This window comes from Hibiscus syriacus, unplaced genomic scaffold, assembly GCF_006381635.1.
Source record: "Hibiscus syriacus cultivar Baekdansim isolate YM2019G1 unplaced genomic scaffold, ASM638163v2 tig00117056_pilon, whole genome shotgun sequence".
Taxonomy (NCBI): domain Eukaryota; kingdom Viridiplantae; phylum Streptophyta; class Magnoliopsida; order Malvales; family Malvaceae; genus Hibiscus; species Hibiscus syriacus.
The window spans coordinates 2,607,583-2,628,324 of NW_024063539.1; the positions used below are offsets into that span (position 1 = coordinate 2,607,583).

The 20,742-nt window shown below is 34.5% G+C and overlaps 2 protein-coding genes across 3 annotated transcripts; one reads left to right on the forward strand and one right to left on the reverse strand.

Annotated features, from left to right (window-relative positions):
• The first annotated feature begins 2,413 nt into the window (after positions 1-2,413).
• LOC120198295 lies at positions 2,414-13,779 on the forward strand. Of its 2 annotated transcripts, none has more exons than XM_039199632.1 (19): positions 2,414-4,018; positions 6,125-6,210; positions 6,378-6,740; positions 6,833-6,916; positions 7,039-7,422; positions 8,816-8,876; positions 10,074-10,206; positions 10,309-10,445; positions 10,533-10,775; positions 10,864-11,111; positions 11,194-11,418; positions 11,511-11,732; positions 11,825-11,878; positions 11,966-12,031; positions 12,172-12,306; positions 12,389-12,442; positions 12,516-12,575; positions 12,686-13,087; positions 13,166-13,779. In XM_039199632.1, the coding sequence occupies exons 1-19, from the start codon at positions 2,743-2,745 to the stop codon at positions 13,331-13,333; spliced, it is 4,401 nt and encodes a 1,466-aa protein (XP_039055563.1). In that variant the 5' UTR covers positions 2,414-2,742; the 3' UTR covers positions 13,334-13,779. The 2 variants fall into 2 exon arrangements, with proteins under 2 accessions (XP_039055563.1, XP_039055564.1); XM_039199633.1 differs by having other exon boundaries at positions 10,309-10,403.
• A 1,555-nt stretch (positions 13,780-15,334) lies between these two features.
• Positions 15,335-15,856, reverse strand: LOC120198175. The gene has a single exon (XM_039199543.1). The coding sequence runs from the start codon at positions 15,854-15,856 to the stop codon at positions 15,335-15,337; it is 522 nt and encodes a 173-aa protein (XP_039055474.1).
• Positions 15,857-20,742: the final 4,886 nt, after the last annotated feature.

Below are 20,742 nucleotides of genomic sequence, written 5' to 3' on the forward strand. Positions count from 1 at the left end.
TTTAAATTATTATTTTCATAATTATTTTATTATCTTATTCATATAAATATATACCTATATTCTTTTAAATAATAATATTTATTTATTTTCAATATCAAAGAAAAGGGCAGTCTTAAAACAACTGGATGTCCTATTCTGGTATTTTAAATAATTAAACATTATAAAAATTATAATTTATTTTTATTTAAATTATTTAAATTTTAATATTTATTTTTATTTATTAATATCGAAGAAAAGAGATGTCTTAAGGCACCTAGAAGCCCTTTTCTGATATTTTTAAATAAGTAAATATCTTATTTATGTATATTAATATATTTTCTTAAAATTATTCGAAATAATAGAATTATGAATTAAATATATCTTTGAATTTTTAAATTTCCAATAATAGAGACAATTTATAATTAAAAAGTACCAATTTTGGGCGTTGTAGGGGTGCTAATCCTTTCCTAAACGTAACCGACCACGAATCCCTTTTTATTATAAAAAAGAACGAATTTTTTGTTATAAACACATATCAGTTCATCTTTTAACTGATGTTTTCTTAAAACTCTTTTAAAAGATAATATTTAGGTATTCGACCTACCTAACCCAAAAGGTCGATGACGACTCCCAAATTATTTTAAAAACCATTTATTCACATCACTTTTCCCGCCAAGTATAAAAAATTCGTGCCCGGACGAAAACCGGTTACGACTGTTGGCATATAATTAATGTTTTGAGTTGTATATGCTCTGATCGGTTTTGCAAAAACATTTAAGCTCTGAATAGTTCTGGAAATCTTTTGAATAAGTTACATGTATAAAAGTTTTAAATTACGCACTATTTTATACGAGTAAATGTTTTGAAAAGTCAATGTGACACCTCGGACTCGGATCCGGGTCGGGTACGGGTTGGGGGTGTTACAAAAACTGCTGAGCCCCAACTGAGTGATCCGACCAGATGAAAGTCGCCAAGATGTTGTAACTACATACAATGAACTTGGTTGAGCGATTTGTCCGGCATCAACAATCCTTCTATCAGCTGCAGTATGCATGCCCGTGCATACTGTTTAACTTCATCGTCAGATGCGTCCTCGCTCAACTCCCGAAAATTGACATCTAACTAATTTAACGGTATCTGTCAACTGTTAAAATTTTTCGGGACACTTCCTAGATTAACCCGACACAAAGTAGTCCAAGAACCGGAAGCTATCCTTGATATCACACCTCTATCCACCGGAAGCCCCAGGTGCATAGAAACATCCTCAAGCGTGATCGTGCACTCTCCGCACGGAAGATAGAATGTGTGGGTCTCCGGCCTCCACCGCTCTACTAAGGCAGAAATAAGGTATGGTTCTATCTTACAGTGACCATGATATCTACCTAGGTGACTGAATCCAACCTCTACTAAATACGGCATTACACGAGTAGGTATAACTAACTTAAGGTTCCTAATAAAATGATATAATATACGGTCTCTCTCCTAAAATATAAATAATTACACAAATTAATTTTTAAACTAATAATCATGCATTAAATTAATTAATTAAATTAAAACGTTAAAATATTATCGTATCAGTAAAGTGTCGAGATATATGATTTTCATCAAACCAAAGTAGACCACATTCCATTTTATATATGCAAAAAAATTAATTAAATAAAATATTAAACAATTAAAATAATTAAATAAATTACTAAAAAATACTAAATATAATAAAATATACCTTAATAAGAGAATATAAGAGTATTTGAGAGAAGTTGAGAGGATTTGGTGTGATGAAAGTGTTTGAGAATGAGGTATTTATAGGGAGAAATGTGTGTGAACGGGCGGAGGTAGGTTGGTAATTAAGGGTATAGCGCGGGGCAGGGGCTGCGCCTTTCTAACGCGTGTCAGAATCACAGGTAAGACACGATCCCTTCCCCGTGCTATACCCTAAATTACCAACCTGTCTCGCGCCATACACACGTGTATCCATGTCAGCATAAGGCGCACTGCAGGGGACGCGTCTTACCCCACGTGACGCCAAATCAACGTATAACACGCTGCAGGAGAACACCTTACTGTAAAGGTTGTTAGATAAAAAAATATAATCTAATCAATGTCTGATCAGAAATATTAAATTAAAGGAGAATACGAGAATCGACATATATATATTTTAGGAGTCACATTGCCTGGTAAACCATTTTAAATTTAAATTAGTAGGCTAAATTACACCCTAATAAAGAAAGATCTAGTATGAGCCCAAACAACCTATACTGGAGATAGTTGCATCTTTTCCGTTTAGGCCAATAGAGATGAGCCACGCGGTGAAACGTGCACATGCACAAATAAACACGTATACATGTTATCCGAACCCAAGTTAAAAACAAAAAAAAAATGTAAATATCCTCCTAAAACGAACCGTCCTTCTTGCCAGCAGGAAACGCGAATCTGTCTCTCTTATTTTCCCACCCCCTATCTTTCTCTCTCCTCGAACCCCACCCACAAGCAAACAACACCACACTTAAATCGGATCCGAAACAACACCCCCTAACCCTAGGCGCTGTGTTTATCCTCTTCGTTCTCCATTTCTATGGCTAATCTATGCCATATTCTTTTATTTCTCTTTTGAAAAGACCGATACTGTAACTTTTGTTTTTAGGGTTAGGATTTTGAGTTTTTCCCAGGGGTGGAGATGGATTAGGGTTAGGTTTAGGCCTAGGGTTCGACGTTTATGGAATTTGAAGGCCTTGGAGGCACTCATGCTTGTGGTTGTCGTCGGTGATGACTGGAGCCCTATACCAACGGCAGAAGAAGATGATGGGCAGGGGCGCGGACAGAGGTTGTGGTACCGAGGAGAGGCCTTGTCACCCAATTTCTAGGGTTTATAGTCGGATTCCGGTGACCCTGCCCGAGACTTCCGAGAAGAAATTTGATATTGGTGTCGATTTCTTTTCTCAGGCACGAAAAGCCCTTAGCCAGCGTTCACCCTTTGATATCCCCGAAGGTGGTTTTGTTGCCGGGTTGAGCGTGCCAATTCTGCCCAGTGGACTGGCTAGTTTATTGAAGCAGACTGATAGTAGGAAGAGACATAAAAAGTCGCATTCTAGAGCAGATAAGAAGTCATCGAAGCAGGGGGAAAAGGCACGAGAAGCCGGCATTTGGGTTGAAACGGAAGAATATTTTAGGGACCTCACATTGCCGGATATCGATGCTTTGTCTGATATTACCCCATTTCGGTCTTTAGCTGCTAGGAAAAAGTGTTTTATGATTCCTTATGTTGGAAATGAGCCAACGGGGAATTTAAATTTGGATTCTGAAGTGGATGAGAGAGCGAGTGCGAGCAATGGAGAGAATTTTAACGGTAGGAATGAAAACGGTGGCGAGGAAGGGAAGGAGGTCGTCAGGGTTAAGGGTGTACAATTGATGGAAATCGATAGCCGTGCATCGCAAGCTCAGTTTTCACCAAAGGAAGCGGAAGTGTGCTTTGCTCTAGATTCAACTAGTAGTTTAGAGTGGCTTTTAGGTTCTAGGAGTAGGGTATTGTTAACTTCAGAGCGACCTTCAAAGAAGCGGAAGCTTGTTGGAGAGGATGCTGGGCTGGAGAAAATATTAATTGCATGTCCATGTGATGGGAATTCATCTTTATGTCACTTTTGTTGCACCGGTGTTACCAGAATAGAATCAAACAAATTAATTGTTTGTAGTTCTTGCAAGATTGCTGTTCATCAAAAGTGCTATGGGGTGCAAAATGATGTAGATTGTTCTTGGCTCTGCTCATGGTGTAAGCATGCAAATGATGACAATGATACGGTGAAACCTTGTGTTCTTTGTCCAAAGCAGGGTGGGGCATTAAAGCCTATCCAAAAGAATGATGGAAATGATGCGACTTTGGAATTTGCTCACTTATTTTGTTCACAATGGATGCCTGAGGCTTATATAGAAGATTTGACAAAGATGGGGCCAATTATTAATGTTGGAGGAATAAATGATGCTAGAAAGAAATTAGTTTGTAATGTATGCAAGGTGAAGTACGGTGCATGTGTTCGGTGCAGTCATGGTATGTTTGTTGCTACCTTTTTTATATACCGTTTTGCTTCTCTTTTTTGGTTGGTGCAAGGAGGGTATTCTTTTATTAAAATCTTTGGCTACTTTTTTATTTTCTCTAGTCTAGAGATTTTCAACTGCAAAATCTGTTCTTTGAAATGCATCTTATAAAGAATAATGGCTATCATTTTGTTGTGTTATAAGTAGTAACTTCAAAAAATTCAAATAAAATGTGTTTTTCCCATGGCGACACCTCTGTTTATGCATCTATTATCGAGAACCTTAATTCCCTTTTATTTTCTGTTCACACAAATAATTTCCATCACTGAGCATGACCTTTTGCAAATAATTTCTGCTTGTTTTTTGGGATTATTTATTGGCTAAAGTTGAGTGTTTGTAACACAGTAAGTTGGACTATCCTATTTAAAGAGCCTTTAGGTTATGATAGATTTAGATCCACATGGAGCAGAAGTTGGCAAAGTTCGATTATTAATAGTTTTTTCTAGAATCCTTCCTGTTTATAGAATGTTTTCTCACCGTTCTCTATTTTTTTGCTTTGGAGGTAACATATGTGCAACTTATTTGGTATGCCATTGCAGGGTTTTTTCTCATAAAATTTTGAACTAGATCTGTTTTGTGGCCATAAACTAGTTGGCAAGGGAGCTTGTTAAAATAGAATGCTTGATGGAGATTATTCGCCAACTTCCTTGCATAAAACTCAGTTATCATTTTTTTGTCACTTGTGCTTGCTTTCTAATAAATATATTTTGCTCTGGTAACTTTCTGAGAGTATATGAAGAAGGGAGCAAGGTAGTTTGAGAATTGAGGTTCTTTCATTAGTCAACAAACCTTTATAGAGAAGTTTATCATCTGATAATATTAGTATCTTGGAGATCAACAGGTCTGTCCAAGAGCATATTTTTCTATCGGAGGCTACTGCTTTGTTTAGGAAAGTTGTTCTCAAATTTGAATTTGTGCCTTATATAAAATATTTAATGAAGAACCTGGAGAGTACAGTTTTACTGCTTTATATGTTGACAACTTTTGGTGTTTCTTTCTTTTGATGCAAGTGTGAGATCTCACTTAATTGTTATGTAGAAGTATTTAAGAGAACTTTAGGTGATTTTTCTTCCCTTGTGACATCGAATTGCTTGGACCTTGTGTAGACTTTGGATGATGTTATAAGGTTAATTGCAGCTGATCAATGTTAAACAGGCAGTTGAAGTTGTCATGAAAATATTATCCTATTTTTTGGTTCACGTATTTGTTACCACACAGATTGTTGTGGCAGTGGTCTTTTTAGTCTAATCTATCTGCCCAATATTTTGGATTAGAGATGGACAATACTGGATACAAATACTTTGAAGTATTCTTGCCTTCTGTTGAAAATCTTGTGGTCTCTAGGGAAGTGTATCATCATATCCGTGCCCCATATTGATAGTAAGGAATTATAATGTCTTTGATCATAAGCAGCACAGTGGTTTTTGGCTCCTTTGCCCTGTGTGAACTGCTTTGTTACCTTGAAGATCTGATTGCCAGTTACTTTTTTGGGTTAACAAAACTGTTCTCAGAAATTTGGGAAAAGAACTTGAGTAGGTTAGTAGAATCAATTATATCCACATTCTGGTCGGAGTCCAATCATTGCATTTTTTTCTGTTGAAACCCGAAAATGGTTCTTTTATTTAAGTTTTGAATGGACTCTAATGAATTCATGGATTTATTAGCTTATCATTGAACTGCTATTAGTTTCTGGATAACTTTCTGAAGTCAAACTCTATTAACTCTTTCAAGGTTGCATTAGTTATAAACGTAACATGCGTTGAGTAATTGGAAAATTAGTAGTTCATTAGGTGGTATAACTTATGCCCAAAATCATTTTCTTCAATTTTTTATTTTAATTCTGTCTGTAGCCCATAACACATTTCATATTTTATCCAAGAGCACAACTTTTGTAAATGATTAGATTATCACCATGGTTTGACCTTCCCTGCCTTGGTTTCCCTGCTTCAGTGATGAACTATGTTGTCTTGACATGTTTCGTTCTCTGTTATTAATCTTCTTGAAATCTGAACCTGTTTATGATGCTTCCTGTTGTGATTGATGTTAGTGTTTTCTGCAGGAACTTGCAGAACCTCATTCCATCCTATATGTGCAAGAGAAGCCAGGCATAGAATGGAAGTTTGGGGAAGATACGGGTGTGATAATGCATGTCTCAATACTTTTTCCTGACATAGATTTTTTTTATAAGAGTTGAAGGCCTCGTTAAAAACCCCCTTCATGATTTCCTGACATAGATTTTTGTTATTATTTATTAGTAGCTACTTCATTTTTTGAATTTTTATCATCATAAATGTGCCATATTCTTTCTACAGATTGAGTTGAGGGCTTTTTGCTCCAAGCATTCAGAAATCCATGATAACAGCAGTTCCCCAACAATTGGAGAACTTTGTGCTTCTGGCACTGACTCTTCTATGGACAAACCTCAAAATTCAAAACATAGCCTAAGCAATGGAGATAATATTGCAGTGGACAGAGAATCTCCAGATGATTACTCTGATAAATCTGGTGATGATGAGTTGCAAGACATAGGTTTGTCTGATACCAGACCAAGTGCCCGAGTTGCATCAGAATGTGGTGAGACACAGCAGCTGGGTGATGTGGGGTTGTTGGAGAAGAGCAACGATGATGAACATAACCCATCTAACTCCCTTAATTTTGCAATGATTTTGAAGAAGGTATCTGATCTAGTCATCCAAGGGTTGATAATATTTTCTCAATGGTTTTAAATCTCTGAATTGTTCCGTTTTACAATCTCCATTGTGCGCAGCTAATTGACCGAGGGAAAGTCAATGTAAAAGATGTAGCGTTGGAGATTGGATTCTCGGCTGATTCTTTGAGTGCTTCATTAAATGTAATACCTGCAATCATGGTTTCTTTATCTCACAATGTTTTTTGAAAGCAGTTTTAGTCAGTTGGTGCTTTCATCTTCCTTTATTTCTCTTTGATGTTTATTTTTGGTCTTTCTTTCTTCAGAACGATAGCTTGGCACCCGACTTGCGATGCAAAATAGTGAAATGGCTTAGTAATCATGCATATATCGTCTCTTCCCAGAAAAAATTAAAAGCTAATATTAAGTCTTTGATTTCATCGAAGGCTGAGATTGGAGCAACAGATATTTCTGATGATATAATGGTATCCAAGTCTGACATACCAGATCTTGTTGCTATTAAGCCTATGCCCCATCGAAGAATTACCAAGAACAATGTGAAGATTTTGAGGGATAATAAAGTAATATGCTCCTCTGATGAAATTATTGATGATATTGGGGTAGTAATGGATGAGACTAGTTTTGATCTGCTTACGAAGGAAGAAACAAATGATTTGAGTAAATTATCCATTCTTGGTACCACTGGAAAGGTAATATTCCATATCATTAATGTTCAATTAAAAGGTGTTTATTTGACAATCTAACCTTTAATTTTAGTTGATTTTTCTGTTAAATTTTGCCTTTTAGTGTGTATATGCATGTTTTGTTTACTTTTCTTTGCTTATAATGGCTGGATGTCTAAAATCCTTGATTACCTCTCTATGATTAGTATCTTCTCCATTTCCCTAATCTGGTATACTGTTGCTTTTTCATTAGTAGCCTTTGAGGTGATTTTTAAGTTTACTTTGTCTTTGGAGCACATGTTTTATATTGCTGGATTTTTCCCGGTTTTCTAGATATTTTTTTTCCGGTTTCCTTTTTATGTAATGAATCTGGTCCTGATATGAAGGGATGCGTGGAATAATAAAATCCTAAGCAGAATTTATATTAAAAACCCTAAAACATCTGGATCTCTCTTTAACAAGTTGTAAGGGTTCAGTCTCCCTTTGATGAGCTGAACTATCAATTTGAAATACATGGTTTGCAGCAGATTCTCTTTCTAAGTATCAGTTGTCTGGTTTGCTGTCCTAGGATCTCTTCTCTTGTGACTTGAACGCCTTCTTTTGCCTAATGCTTTGATTTTTGAATTTATTTAGTTTTTTTTAGATATTCCTTTCCTGGACCAAATATGTTCTAGTTGTGTAGGCCGTTCTATGTTATAAACATTGTAGATGTAGTTTATATAATGACTCTAGAAAGTTATTCTAAGCTGATATTTGGGCATATATGTTGCTGCCTTCGAATCTTTTCTGCCCTTCACAGTTCTTTTTGTTCACCAATACTCGTTTGAGTCAAGTTGTGCACAATTTTTCTTATTTACCAATACTCTTCTGTGCAAGTTGTGCCGACAGTTGGTTTACCATGCCCCCATTAAGTTGCAAAAATTGGAAGTTGTGTTCCCTTTGTGATGTATTTAAAACCAATATTTTAATCCATGTTATGAATTTTAAGTTTGAATAATAAATTAAAGGATTGGAGAAGGCTTCCTCTTCCATGAAGTTGATCATGTTTAGATTTTTCTTAGTCATGTTGTGAGAATAATATCAGCATTTTGCCTTATAAGGTGTGCTCATGTAACTACACCGTGCTTAATCAGGAAATATCTTTTAATGAACTATTAAGTGCAAAACATGAACTTATGATGTGTAAGACAGTGCTCTAGTGTTTTAACTTCTCCCTCTTTCCTGCTTTCACTCTGGAAAATTGTGTGATCTGCCGATATAACTTTCAATGTCTGAACTCACAATATTTAAAGAAGAAACTGTTTTGGGAGTATGCTTCTGCACTGCCTGTATTATTTTTTTTACTTTTATATTATACATATGCCCATTTATTTTTAACTCTTTCTTCCATTTCTTAAGTGGTGTTTCCTCTTGTATGTAGAATTCAGCCAACCCAGAATGTTACAAGAACTCTTTGGAGAGTCATTTTCACAAATCTGAAGGTATTCTATGTTGAATTATTTGCTTTATGTAATACCCTTTTTTTTGTCAGGCTATTTGTGGGGAAAAGGTTTAATATCATTTTTCCCCTTTTGGTTCTATTGGTGCTGAAATGCATATGAGTTCCAAGGGAGATAGTTTTGTTGAAATCAGCGTACGGTGGCCTAAAAGTTCTTTTTTCTTTCAGAATTTTTTTCTTGAAGCAACTAATGTTTAGCTTTTTATATAATATCAATACTTCTTGCATATGTTACCCAAAGCTAGTCAGATCAAAGATGAATTATATTTTCTAGTTTTATGCTTATTTGTTTGTAAAAGCTAGGTCTTCATTGTACATTTTGCAGAGTTGTCCCAAGTTCTGATTGTCCTTGTTTGGTAAATCAAATGTCACCTTTTGCTTTTGGATTTTATAACGGGTGCCATGCTGCTTTATTCAGGAGATATGGCTTCTAACCATATTTCTTTTTGCATAATATGTTAAAGCCAATTGTAGAATGTCAATAACTATTGTTAGTATTGACGTGTAGTTTGTGTCATGTAGAATCAAGTCACATGCCATGTCTGGTAACGCCTTGAGCTATTATTTTAGTAACAAGTGTAAGGGGTAGGATCCTATAACTCAGTCAAGTGTTTGATACGGGTCTTCATCTAACATGGGTTCTCAATGTTTTTGCATATATTTCAGATCATACTCTCATACCTATGCCCAGATATGTCATAGATGTCAGACATGAGTACTTTAGGAAAAAAATTAAAGGCAACATAGATATGATCTAAGGATATTTTTGCAGTTCTAATTGTCAGTTGAAATTTTCAGTCTGGCATCTGTCTGGAGGCTAAATCACAAAAAATTACACGATAAGGTTGCATTTTATCCTTGACCATATTTTGTAAGACATGCTGTTTGTCCCCTAATTTGTCTTAAGATTATTCAGTAATTTTTAATGTTAAATTTGACCACGACTGACCCCTGAAAAGGAAAAAGCTCCCATGTTTTCTCGGAAGTTGGGGCAGTTAAAATCAGATGCTGTAGTTGAGATGTTTTTCCTACTGTATGAAATGTGAAAAATGCTTGCATCTGTATTATCAGCAATGACTTTTCTGTGATTATGTTTTTTTAATCTCAGAAATCAATTTAATTGTGCTTTATGATTCTGACATGAACTGTATTTATAACTTGAAATTGTACAATTCGACAGGAAATTCAACTGATCTATTAAATGACAGCCTTTATGGAAGGAGTCAATCAGAGAGGGAAACCACTCTTGAGAAGCAACAAGATCAAGGAAATTCCATTTACTCAATCATCAATCCAATTATCACGGAACTCATGTAAACTTTGTGAAAAGACCCTTCTCTATTTATTAAACCACAGGAGATTTTCCGTTTATTTTGATGAGATAATTTCTGATTTTTGATAATTTTGTGTTGCAGAAGAACTGAAGAATTTTCTAATTTTTACATTCACCCTTATACATGGAAGCTAGTGCTGCAGATGCAGAATGGGATGCTTTGTAAGAATACAGTGGGTGAGTATGAAAGCAGAAACAACGCATTAAAGGGGTTTGATGGCAAGTTTCATCTCATTATTTAGGCTGCAATTTCTTCTTTCTTTCTGCTTGTCGTTTTGGGCAGGTCTAATAAGTTGCACTTTGCAGGTGCAGGGGATGGAGATCTCTCTCGACTTGTAGCATCTTCAAATGCCAGTGTTTGCTGCAATCACCAAAGTGAACTTTCAAAGTGCAATGAAAAGCGTTGTCAATCTGATGATTCACTGCTGTCGGTTAAGGCTAGGAAGTTGGGGGCTCTCAATTTTTCTCCCGAGGATGAGGTAGAAGGGGAAATCATTTATTATCAACATAGATTACTGGGCAATGCAGTTTCAAGAAACCATGTTACTGGTATTCATCTTTTCTACTCTAGGGTTCTTTCTGTGTATGATTGTGATGTAACCTATAATCTGCATTCTGTGTAATTTCCTGCTTGCAGATAATTTAGTTTCCAGGGTTGCTAAAAGTCTATCACAGGAGGTTGAAACAGCAAGGGAAAAGATATGGCATACTGCGTTCGTTAATCAATATCTTTATGAACTAAGAGAAGCAAAGAAGCAGGGCCGTAAAGAGAGAAGGCATAAGGAGGCACAGGCAGTGTTGGCCGCTGCAACTGCTGCTGTCGCAGCTTCCTCTAGGATTTCGTCATCAAGAAAAGATGGCTTGGAAGATTCTAGTCATCAAGAGGTTATACATATGTATCCCTTTTTCTATATATTTTTCTCTTGCTTCTAAATAAGGATAAAATCTTACTATATTCTCTATGCAGAATCTATTGAAGCTAAATGCTTCTGTTGGAAGATCTGTCGTTAACAATCAGACAAGAGCAAAAGATGCACTTTTTAGGAATGCTGTCCCAAGTATCTCATCTGAAAAGTACTCTGATATTGTTCAGTCAGTTATAGATTTTTCTAAAGGACATCCTAGGTCATGCGACATCTGCAGACGATCTGAGACAGTATTGAATCCTATTTTAGTCTGTTCTGGGTGCAAGGTATTCGGGCCTAAAACTATAGTTTTCCTTTAGTTAATGAGAAATTTTACTTTCATTTGTTTGGGATTTTGATTTAGCCCTTCTTCTCACAGGTTGCAGTTCACTTGGATTGCTATTGCAATGTTAAGGAATCTACAGGTCCTTGGCGCTGTGAATTATGTGAAGAACTGTTTTCATCTAGATCCTCTGGAGCTCCATCTCTAAACTTTTGGGAGAAACCTTATCCTGCTGTTGAATGTGGCTTATGCGGTGGTACTACTGGTGCTTTTAGGAAATCTGTGGATGGCAAGTGGGTACATGCTTTCTGTGCGGAGGTGATTTTCTATTTCTTCTTGTTCCATTAACTTTCATCTCTTTTCAATGAAATAAAATGAAATGAAGTGATATTTTTCTTAATATTTTGTAGTGGGTTCTTGAATCGACCTTTAGAAGGGGACAAGTTAATCCTGTCGAAGGAATGGTATGTATGGGTGTAGGGCATTAGATAACTTCTACTTGGAGAGAGTTCTATAGATCTTATTTAATTTTATGTTGAATGGAATATCAGGAGATGGCTTCAAGGGGGGTTGACATTTGTTGTATATGCGGTTGCAAGCATGGTGCATGCATCAAGGTGCGATATAATTTCATTTTTCTTTTTCTTTTTCTTTTTTTTTTGGTAAAAAATGCCTATTTTATAATAAAATTGTTAATTCAAAAATATTGCAATTAGTGTACTTTATTGCTAAGCAGCTTCAATTTTATTCTTTGCAGTGTAGTCACTGTCAGATCACTTTTCATCCCTCCTGTGCTAGAAGTGCTGGATTCTGTATGAATGTGAGGCTTGGTGGTGGCAAATTGCATCACAAAGCTTATTGTGAACAGCACAGTGTGGAACAGAGAGCAAAGGTTTGGAAACTTTGATTTCTTTTTATCTTTTTGTAGTATTCTATTTTTCCTGTGTTGTTTATCTGTTCAATAACATGTGTAGGCTGAAAATCAAAAACATGGAATTGAGGAGTTGAAAAACATGAAGACAATTCGGGTAAGGACTTTATTGTCAACTTTTTGGTTACTTAGATACATGGCGTTTTTTTTACATGGATTCTCCTCTACAGGTTGAACTGGAGAGATTACGTCTTCTTTGTGAAAGAATCATCAAACGTGAAAAATTGAAGGTTGTTTTTTCTAATTTAGCATCTTGTTTTTGCGTATGTGATTGCTGCTGCTGGATAGTTTTTCCATTTCATACAACTAAATCTTTGAATGTGATTGTGAATGTTTGCAGCGGGAGTTGGTTCTTTGCTCACACGAAATACTTGCTTGTAAAAGAGAGCATGCCACTTGTACTGTGCTTAGTCATAGTCCATTTTTCCATCCTGAAGTTAGCTCAGAATCTGCAACGACTTCTCTCAAAGGCCATACAGATGACAACAAATCATGCAGCGAAGCAATGCGATCAGATGATGTAACTGTGGACAGTACTCTTTCAGTGAAGCACCAAACGAAGAATGTTCCTATGCCTGTGGACAATTATCAAAGGACTGATGACAGCTCCACTTCCCAAAGCCTTTTTGTTCGGAAGCAAACAGAGAGGGTGCCATTTTCTGGGAAGCAAATCCCTCATAGATATTCTCTTGCATCTCGTAATGCTTTGGTTAATGCAGAATGGAACTCAAAATCCAGAAAGGTATAATATTTTACACTTAAATTCACTCGCATGTGCACGCAGGAATTTGACTGATGCTTGACTTCTTGTGAATTTCAGCCTATTGAAACATTTGAAAAGGAGTTGGTAATGACATCGGATGAAGCATCAATGAAGAATTTACGGTTACCGAAAGGATATTGTTATGTTCCTGTCGACTGTCTTCCTAAGGAGAAGCAGCTCCCACAGGATGCTTCGTCTGATGGACAATTGGAGCACAATGGTTAGTTCTTGTCAATACCTGAGGTGTTTCACTTGCCTAATGAGAGGTGATGGCCATCTTTGACTTCTATAACTGTTTTCGGTGCGGAACCTGAGGTATATCTTTATGAAGGCGGTTGAGTGGCAGAATCAGTGGTATATTGATTGGTCGAATGATATGATGAGGTGCATCATGCGACTCGGGGTGGGAAGTTTTGGCATATCATTTGTTGTATATCTCACGAGTAATTGTACAGTGAGGATTTCATTCCATCATGTTTTGCCAAAGAGGCTTGAAAACTTCAGTCCTGAAGGGTGGTTAGGGGATTGGGGATAACAAAGGAATGGAGATTTGCTTATTGAACAAAAAGAAGGGAAAATTGTGTCCTACTGTGATTGCTCGAGTCTGATGTATAGTTGTAGTTGTTGTACAGGGTGTTTTAACATTAACCTGCCAAAGAAATGTTGCCCAATCTGATGCATACAATGGCGTCATTTTTTTTATAAAAAAAATTACTACATATCGAATCTGTTGTGGAAGTGTTGGTTTTGGATGCAAAGGGCATTTCGGAGTCGCATCTCCCTCTGGTTATGGCTAATTAAGTTGCAGCACTGGAATCCGAACTAGGCTTGATTCAAAGCATAACGGCCTTGGATATACTTGATTGAGTTTTTTATTTATAAAATAGCTCTGTTGAATCCAACCTTATTGTTGGATATAATCTATTTTCTCACTCCAGTAACATCATGATTTAATGAGTTATCATCCACCATATATTTTCAATGGCTATAATTGGATAAAGGTAGAGTTTCCAAGTATACAAAGATTGTGGAGTTATCTTCAAAGTTGAACTGGATTTTCCAAATTATGACCAGTCCATGCAACATTAGAATTCTTTCTAAATGGGCACCGACGTATTCAGAATTGAGCGAGCTTTATTCCCCTAAAACCCTGATATTATCAAACATCATTCACATTTCCCAGAACGAAAATCATATCCATTCCCTCAAGTTTCATTTACAGTCCGTAAAGCATTTTTGATTTTCATTTAAAAGCATGGAAGAAATTGACGGATTTTCTTTTCTATGGAAGAAAGAGTGATGGTGAGATAATCGTCAGTCATGCATGTTCAGAAAATTAAATTCTTTATATAAGTACATTTACGTATAATTATTAGAATAATAATTACATTTTTTATGCAAGTATACTAATGTCCAAACACATTCTAAGTAATCCGAAAATATAAAACATTATTTTGAATTTGGAACTAAATGAAAATAAGTTGTGCTCCCATCTCGTTTTTGCACCCTAATCAAGGCTCCTAAATTATTTGACCTACTAAATTCACAGCTGACCATTGTCCTGGCTTTTAGGACATGGAGCTCTTATGGACATTAGTCCAACGGTCAGTATCCTTTACTGTATATCTGTTCATAGGTGAATGATATAGGTCTACTGGAGTAATCACACTGTTGCTGCCCTTGCGCTTTCAACATTCGCCTCACCAACCATTTTTAATTTTTCAACATATTACAGACAAAACATAAATGCATTGTCTTCTTTGGTCATTTAACTTTCTGCAGATAACTACAGGATTTTCTCAAGTAATAAATGAGATCACTATAGAAAACAGGGTGTAAAAACAGATACAAATGAATTGTACTGAGAAAATGTGGCTTTTGTCTGGTTGTGTATGTTTGGTTTCAGCAAGTGCATCAACCTTTGACAATTCGCTGCGATTTCTTTCACATATCCATTCAACACTGTTCTGTCATGTTACTCAGTTGATTTTTGGCATTGAGATAATAATCAGCAAGAAAATATAGTGGTGGGGTAGGAGGATCTACCAATAATAATTTTGAGATATTAAAGCCTAAATCTTTGAAGATTGGTGAATGATTCATATACATCTTGATGCCTCAGTTGAAACTTGAAACCAACATAGAAAAAATTGGAATTTTAAGAACAAATCCACAATATAAATTAGCTATTACCATTAGCTGACTTTCTTCTTCTTCTTTCACTTTTCAAACTGTCATCGGTACTTGATGTTTGTTGAGTTGAATCTGTTGAAGTTGCAAGTTTTTCAATGCAACCCCACGGGATCTCCTCTCCCAAAGAGTATCCCCATCGTCTTTTTCACCTTGTTTCGGAGCTCTCTTGGTCACAGGCAACGGCGGATCCAAATTTTCAATGTTGATTGAAACCGAATTCTCCTTTCTTCTGCAACTGGTGGCGGTGGCGGTGGCAGGGCTGCCGGTTAGATTCTTCCCAGAAAACAGCTTCTTGAGTTTGAAATACTTGATGCCATTATCGTTCTTGGTTGTGATATTGAATTTGTGAGAAGTAGGACACCCAACAACCCTGTTACTCCGCTTCACTTGTCCGATGCAACTGATCTTGGGAGACAAATGTTCGGATTTGTCTTGCCATTTGGGGAGGCTGACATCTTTAACGGATGGTCTGGAACAAAAGATGGGCAAGAAAGTTAGCTTGTGATTAAAATGCATGTTCTGGTGTCGAATATGATGATTATATCCATTTCCCATGTATGAAGAGAGAGAGAGAGAGAGTGAGAGAGTTGGGAGATGAATTGGAGGAGGAAGGCTTTAAAGGGTTTGTGAAATAAGAACAGAGTGTTGTACTTTTTCAAAGGCTGCCTTTGATGTGTAATTCTAATTTATTTGTTGTTTTAGTCTTCAAAACTGGTATTAAAATATGAAGGTTGAAGAAGTTGTGTTTTGAATACGGCACACGCGTGAAGAAGACCATTAATTTGGGGGATAGACTTGACTCACCGAGTCAGTGAATAAAATAAAAGTAAAGAAAGCTACTGATGAGTGAGTTATGGAGCTCTTTGCCGAGTTTACAAGCCACTATTTGTATATCAGTGGCTGACCCTTCTTTTGTTTCCTTTTGAGCTCCCTAATCTAATGTTGCCGTTTTCATGCTTATTTAAAAGAGAATAATTTTTTCTATAATTATTTATTTAAAAGGAAAATACATTTCTATAAATATTTTCTTTTTCTAACTCTTCTAATTATGTTTTTTCTATGGAATGTTTTCCGGTTTGACGGAGTAAATTGGATTACATTAGGGTATTTAAGTTTAAAAAAAATTAAAAGTGATTTAATATTTATTAGAATGAGATTAAAAATATATATTTATTTAAAAAATTACTTTACTGATAATACATATACATCTTGGACATACAACCACTCGAATCCGAGTTCTATAAAGAGAACAACATTCTCTTCTAATAGTAACTCTTCTAATAGTAACTCAATATATATATTCTCTTCTCAAAAGTGTTTTGATAATACATTAACTATATATATTACATCCATCCAATGTTTTTAAAACAGTATCAGACCTTAAACCGGTGAAGATACTAATTCACTAGTTCAACCGAATTAAACCAATTTATATAAAATAATTTTTTTAAAATTTTTTTTACATAATATTCAAAACAATATTAATATATATATATATAACACTCTTTTTAAGTTCACAATATTAAAAGGTATAAAAATATCACAAGTCATAACATATAAAAGTTAAATATCATAACATCAAGTGAAACAAAATTATTCAAATCAACTACAACATAATATTTAAGGTAAATACCTAATGAAATTCATTAACAACTAAATAAAAAAATACATAATTGATACAAGTATCAATCATCATAATATTAATTGAAATTGATTCTCTCAAATTCTAAAATATTGACAAAATAAAAAAATAATTTTTGGGCTAAAAAAATCATAACAAATGACGTTGTTTGGTTTATTTAAAAAAAAACAGATTCGGGAATTGTACCTTAAAGGAGATAGGATAAGCCAAAGTCTCGACTACTTCCACTATTTCGACAGATTCAGTCCCCATACAAAAGATAATTTCCTGGTTAAAGAAACATAAAATTAATTAACAGTTAACAAAATGATAATATTAAAAAAAAAGTGAAAAGGGTTTATTTCTAAAGGTAGCTTTACCGTGAAACTACAGTCAAATAAAACAGATGAACAAATATATATATATCTTAATAAGGTTTTTGTATGTACCCCACCCACTAGGTCTGTAAACGAACCGAATGCACATGAACGGAAGTATGTTCATTTAATAAATAAACAAACATAAACGAACAATTTTTTTTTGTTCATGTTCGTTCATTAAGGAATATAGATTGTTCATGTTCGTTCATTTAAATGATAAACGAACATAAACGAACGTAAACGAACACAAACGAAAGAACATGATAAATGAACATAATAAGCAAATATAAACGAACAACACAAATACAAAAAACAAATTTATTCGAACACAACAAATGAATGTAAAAAAAATGAGTAAACAACAAGAATATCAACTTAAAATTCATTAATATAACTTGGAACTTTAGAGTTAATTTGTTCGAATACGACAAAAACATACATGAAACATAAATAAGCTATATGAACATAATAAAGTCTTAAAGTTAATTTATTCAACAAAACAATCTTCTTGAGATCCAAACAACTTCAATAATCTTCATAACATATTCAACTTGCCCTCTGTTCGAACATAAATGAACGAACGTAAATGAACATAAATGAACGAACATAAACGAACATATAATCGAACGTTCACGAACGTAAATGAACGAACGAGCCATTTGTTCGTGCTCGTTTATTTAATTAAACGAACAAAAAATCTTGTTCATGTTCGTTCATTTAATAAATAAACGAACATAAACGAACTTCCCGCTGCACGATTCATAAACGGTTCGCTGAACGTTCAATTCATTTACAGGCTACCTCCCACCCTCCAAAAAGAAAAAGTTGTCAATATTATGTATAAGCAGACTTAATCATGATGAACATTTATTAAGTGTGCTTTTGAATTTTGAAACAGAATCGGGTCAGGGCCGGCTCTGGGCAGGGGCAAGAGGTGCACCCGCCCAGGGCCCATAATTTTTATTTATATTCATTTATTATATTTTAATAAATTAAACTAAAAGCAGGGCTCATATATATTAATATATTATTTTTTATATTAATGCAAAGGCCCCATAAATATTAATGTTCAATTTTAAACATTTCTCATCATAATCACGAGGGCCCGATTACCATAAATATTAATATATTATTTCTAATGCAAGATGACTCATAAATATTAGTATAAATTAATGCAAGTTGAATTTAATTTTTTTTGGATGTTCTCATCTTATAAACGTTAATGCAAGAGCCAAGGGCCCATAACGGTTACATAAATATTAATATATTATTTCTACATTAATGCCAGATGACTCATAAATATTAGTGTAAATTAATGCAAGTTGAATTTAAATTTTTTTGGATGTTCAACGTTAATGCAAAAGCCAAGAGGGCTAACGGTTACTTTTTTTTATTTCCTATAAATGATAGGAGAACATTGAAGTAAAATCAATTTATTTCTTATTGTTCTCAATTTTCAATTTCTCATATTTCTCACAATTCACAAACACAATTACTTATCATCAATTGTGGTCATTGAAGATATTTTTAAAATCCTAAGTAAGTTCGTGTTTCCAAATTCTTTTTATTTTTATTTTTATATATTTCTAAATTATAGATAAACTTATTCTCTTTTTTTTTTGTTTCATAAATTTTGGATATGAAATGTCAAATGTGGATATGCAGATACTTCATCTTCCTTCTAAGTTCAATCATTACGGTGTTGCGAATTTAGCGTATAAATACTTCAATCGAGGATCTTCCCATTTACAGGTGTTATTGTTCTTTTCTACATTAGTTGCATTGTTATATAATGTTTCCTAAAAAACATTTGTCTGGTAGTGAAAAAAGAAAACAAATAGATGATTTAATAGAATCACAAAAGGGAGCTCTTGATAAATTCTTTAAAAATAGAGTAGGAGAGTCTTCTAATGAAATTTAAATGATATTGCTGAGAATTTAAATAATCTTGATAGTTCTTCAAATGAGTCTAATTTAAATGTCCATAATCATGCACAAAATGAGTCTAATGTTGAAGATGTTGGGATTGATCAACACTTTGTCCGTACTGTAGACATTTATGATCCTAGAAATTGGGGTAATATTAATAACAAATCTAGAGATATTTTAGTTGAAAAGGGGCCTATAAGAGAATTGAATATGAAATTTCCCTTAGCCAATAATTCTAGGCATTTTTCATATGCTTATTTTTCTAAAAACTTGAGTAATGGAGAGATTAGCGATAGAAAATGGTTGGTCTATTCTAAACATGTGGACAAAGTTTATTGTTTTTGTTGTAAATTGTTTACAAAACAAAATAATAAGAGTTATTTAGCAAATGATGGATTAAATGATTGGAAGCATCTTAGTGAGAGACTCGAACAACATGAAAATAGTATTGAGCATATGACTAAAATGAATTTTTGGAGTGAGATTAAAAACTAATCAAACACTTGATAAAGATTTACAACAAGGAATTTCAAAAGAGAAAGAATGTTGGAGGCAAGTTTTAATAAAAATAGTTTGTGTTGTAAAATGTATTGCTAAAAATAATTTAGCTTTTCGAGGATCTAGTGAGAAAATTTACGATGAGAATAATGGAAATTTTTTAGGATTAATTGAAATGATTGCTGAATTTGATTTGCCTATGCAAGACCATATTAGGCGTATTCAAAGTGAAAATATTCATTATCATTATCTTGGTCATATCATTCAAAATGAATTAATCTCTCTCTTGGCTCATAGTATTAGAACTTCTATTATAAAGATCATCCAGAAGGCAAAGTATTTCTCTGTTATTCTTGACTGTTCCCCTGATGTAAGTCATCAAGAAAAAATGACTCTAATAGTGCGATGCGTAAATATGTCAAACAACAAAGTAAAAATAGAAGAGTACTTTTTAGAGTTCTTGAAAGTAGATGATACATCTGGATTGGGGCTTTTCAATGAATTAGTAAATACATTGCAATCTCTATAGTTGAACGTTGATGATGTGAGGGGCCAATGATATGACAATGGTTCTAATATGAAAGGAAAACACCAAGGTGTTCAAAAGAGATTACTTGAAATAAATCCTAGAGCTTTATATATGCCATGCGCTTGTCATAATCATAATCTTTCTCTTTCTGATATGGCACATTTTTGTGTTAAAGTTATTTCTTTTTTTGGGATTGTGCAACGTATATATTCATTGTTCGCAAGTTCTACCAAAAGGTGGAAAATTTTATGTGATAATGTTCCGGAAACTGTGAAATCTTTATCTGATACTCGATGGGAAAGTCGAATTAAAAGTGTCAAAGCTATTAAATGTCATACTCCTAAAATAAGGTTAGCTTTGTTACAATTATATGAATATTGTGGTAATGATGCAAAAGCAAAAAGTGAAGCAGAAAGTTTAGCTAGTGCCCTTCAAAGTTTTGAATTCTTACTTGGAATGGTTATCTGGTATGATATTTTATTTG

What these genes read in the sequence shown, in the direction of transcription:
- LOC120198295 (XM_039199632.1), top strand. Translation starts at nt 2,743, where the DNA reads ATGACTGGAGCCCTATACCAACGGCAGAAGAAGATGATGGGCAGGGGC. An exon ending in TTCTTGGTACCACTGGAAAG is followed by an intron (nt 7,423 to 8,815) that starts GTAATATTCCAT and finishes TCTTGTATGTAG; the next exon opens with AATTCAGCCAACCCAGAATG. An exon ending in TTCAAGAAACCATGTTACTG is followed by an intron (nt 10,776 to 10,863) that starts GTATTCATCTTT and finishes TCCTGCTTGCAG; the next exon opens with ATAATTTAGTTTCCAGGGTT.
- LOC120198175 (XM_039199543.1), bottom strand. Translation starts at nt 15,856, where the DNA reads ATGGGAAATGGATATAATCATCATATTCGACACCAGAACATGCATTTT.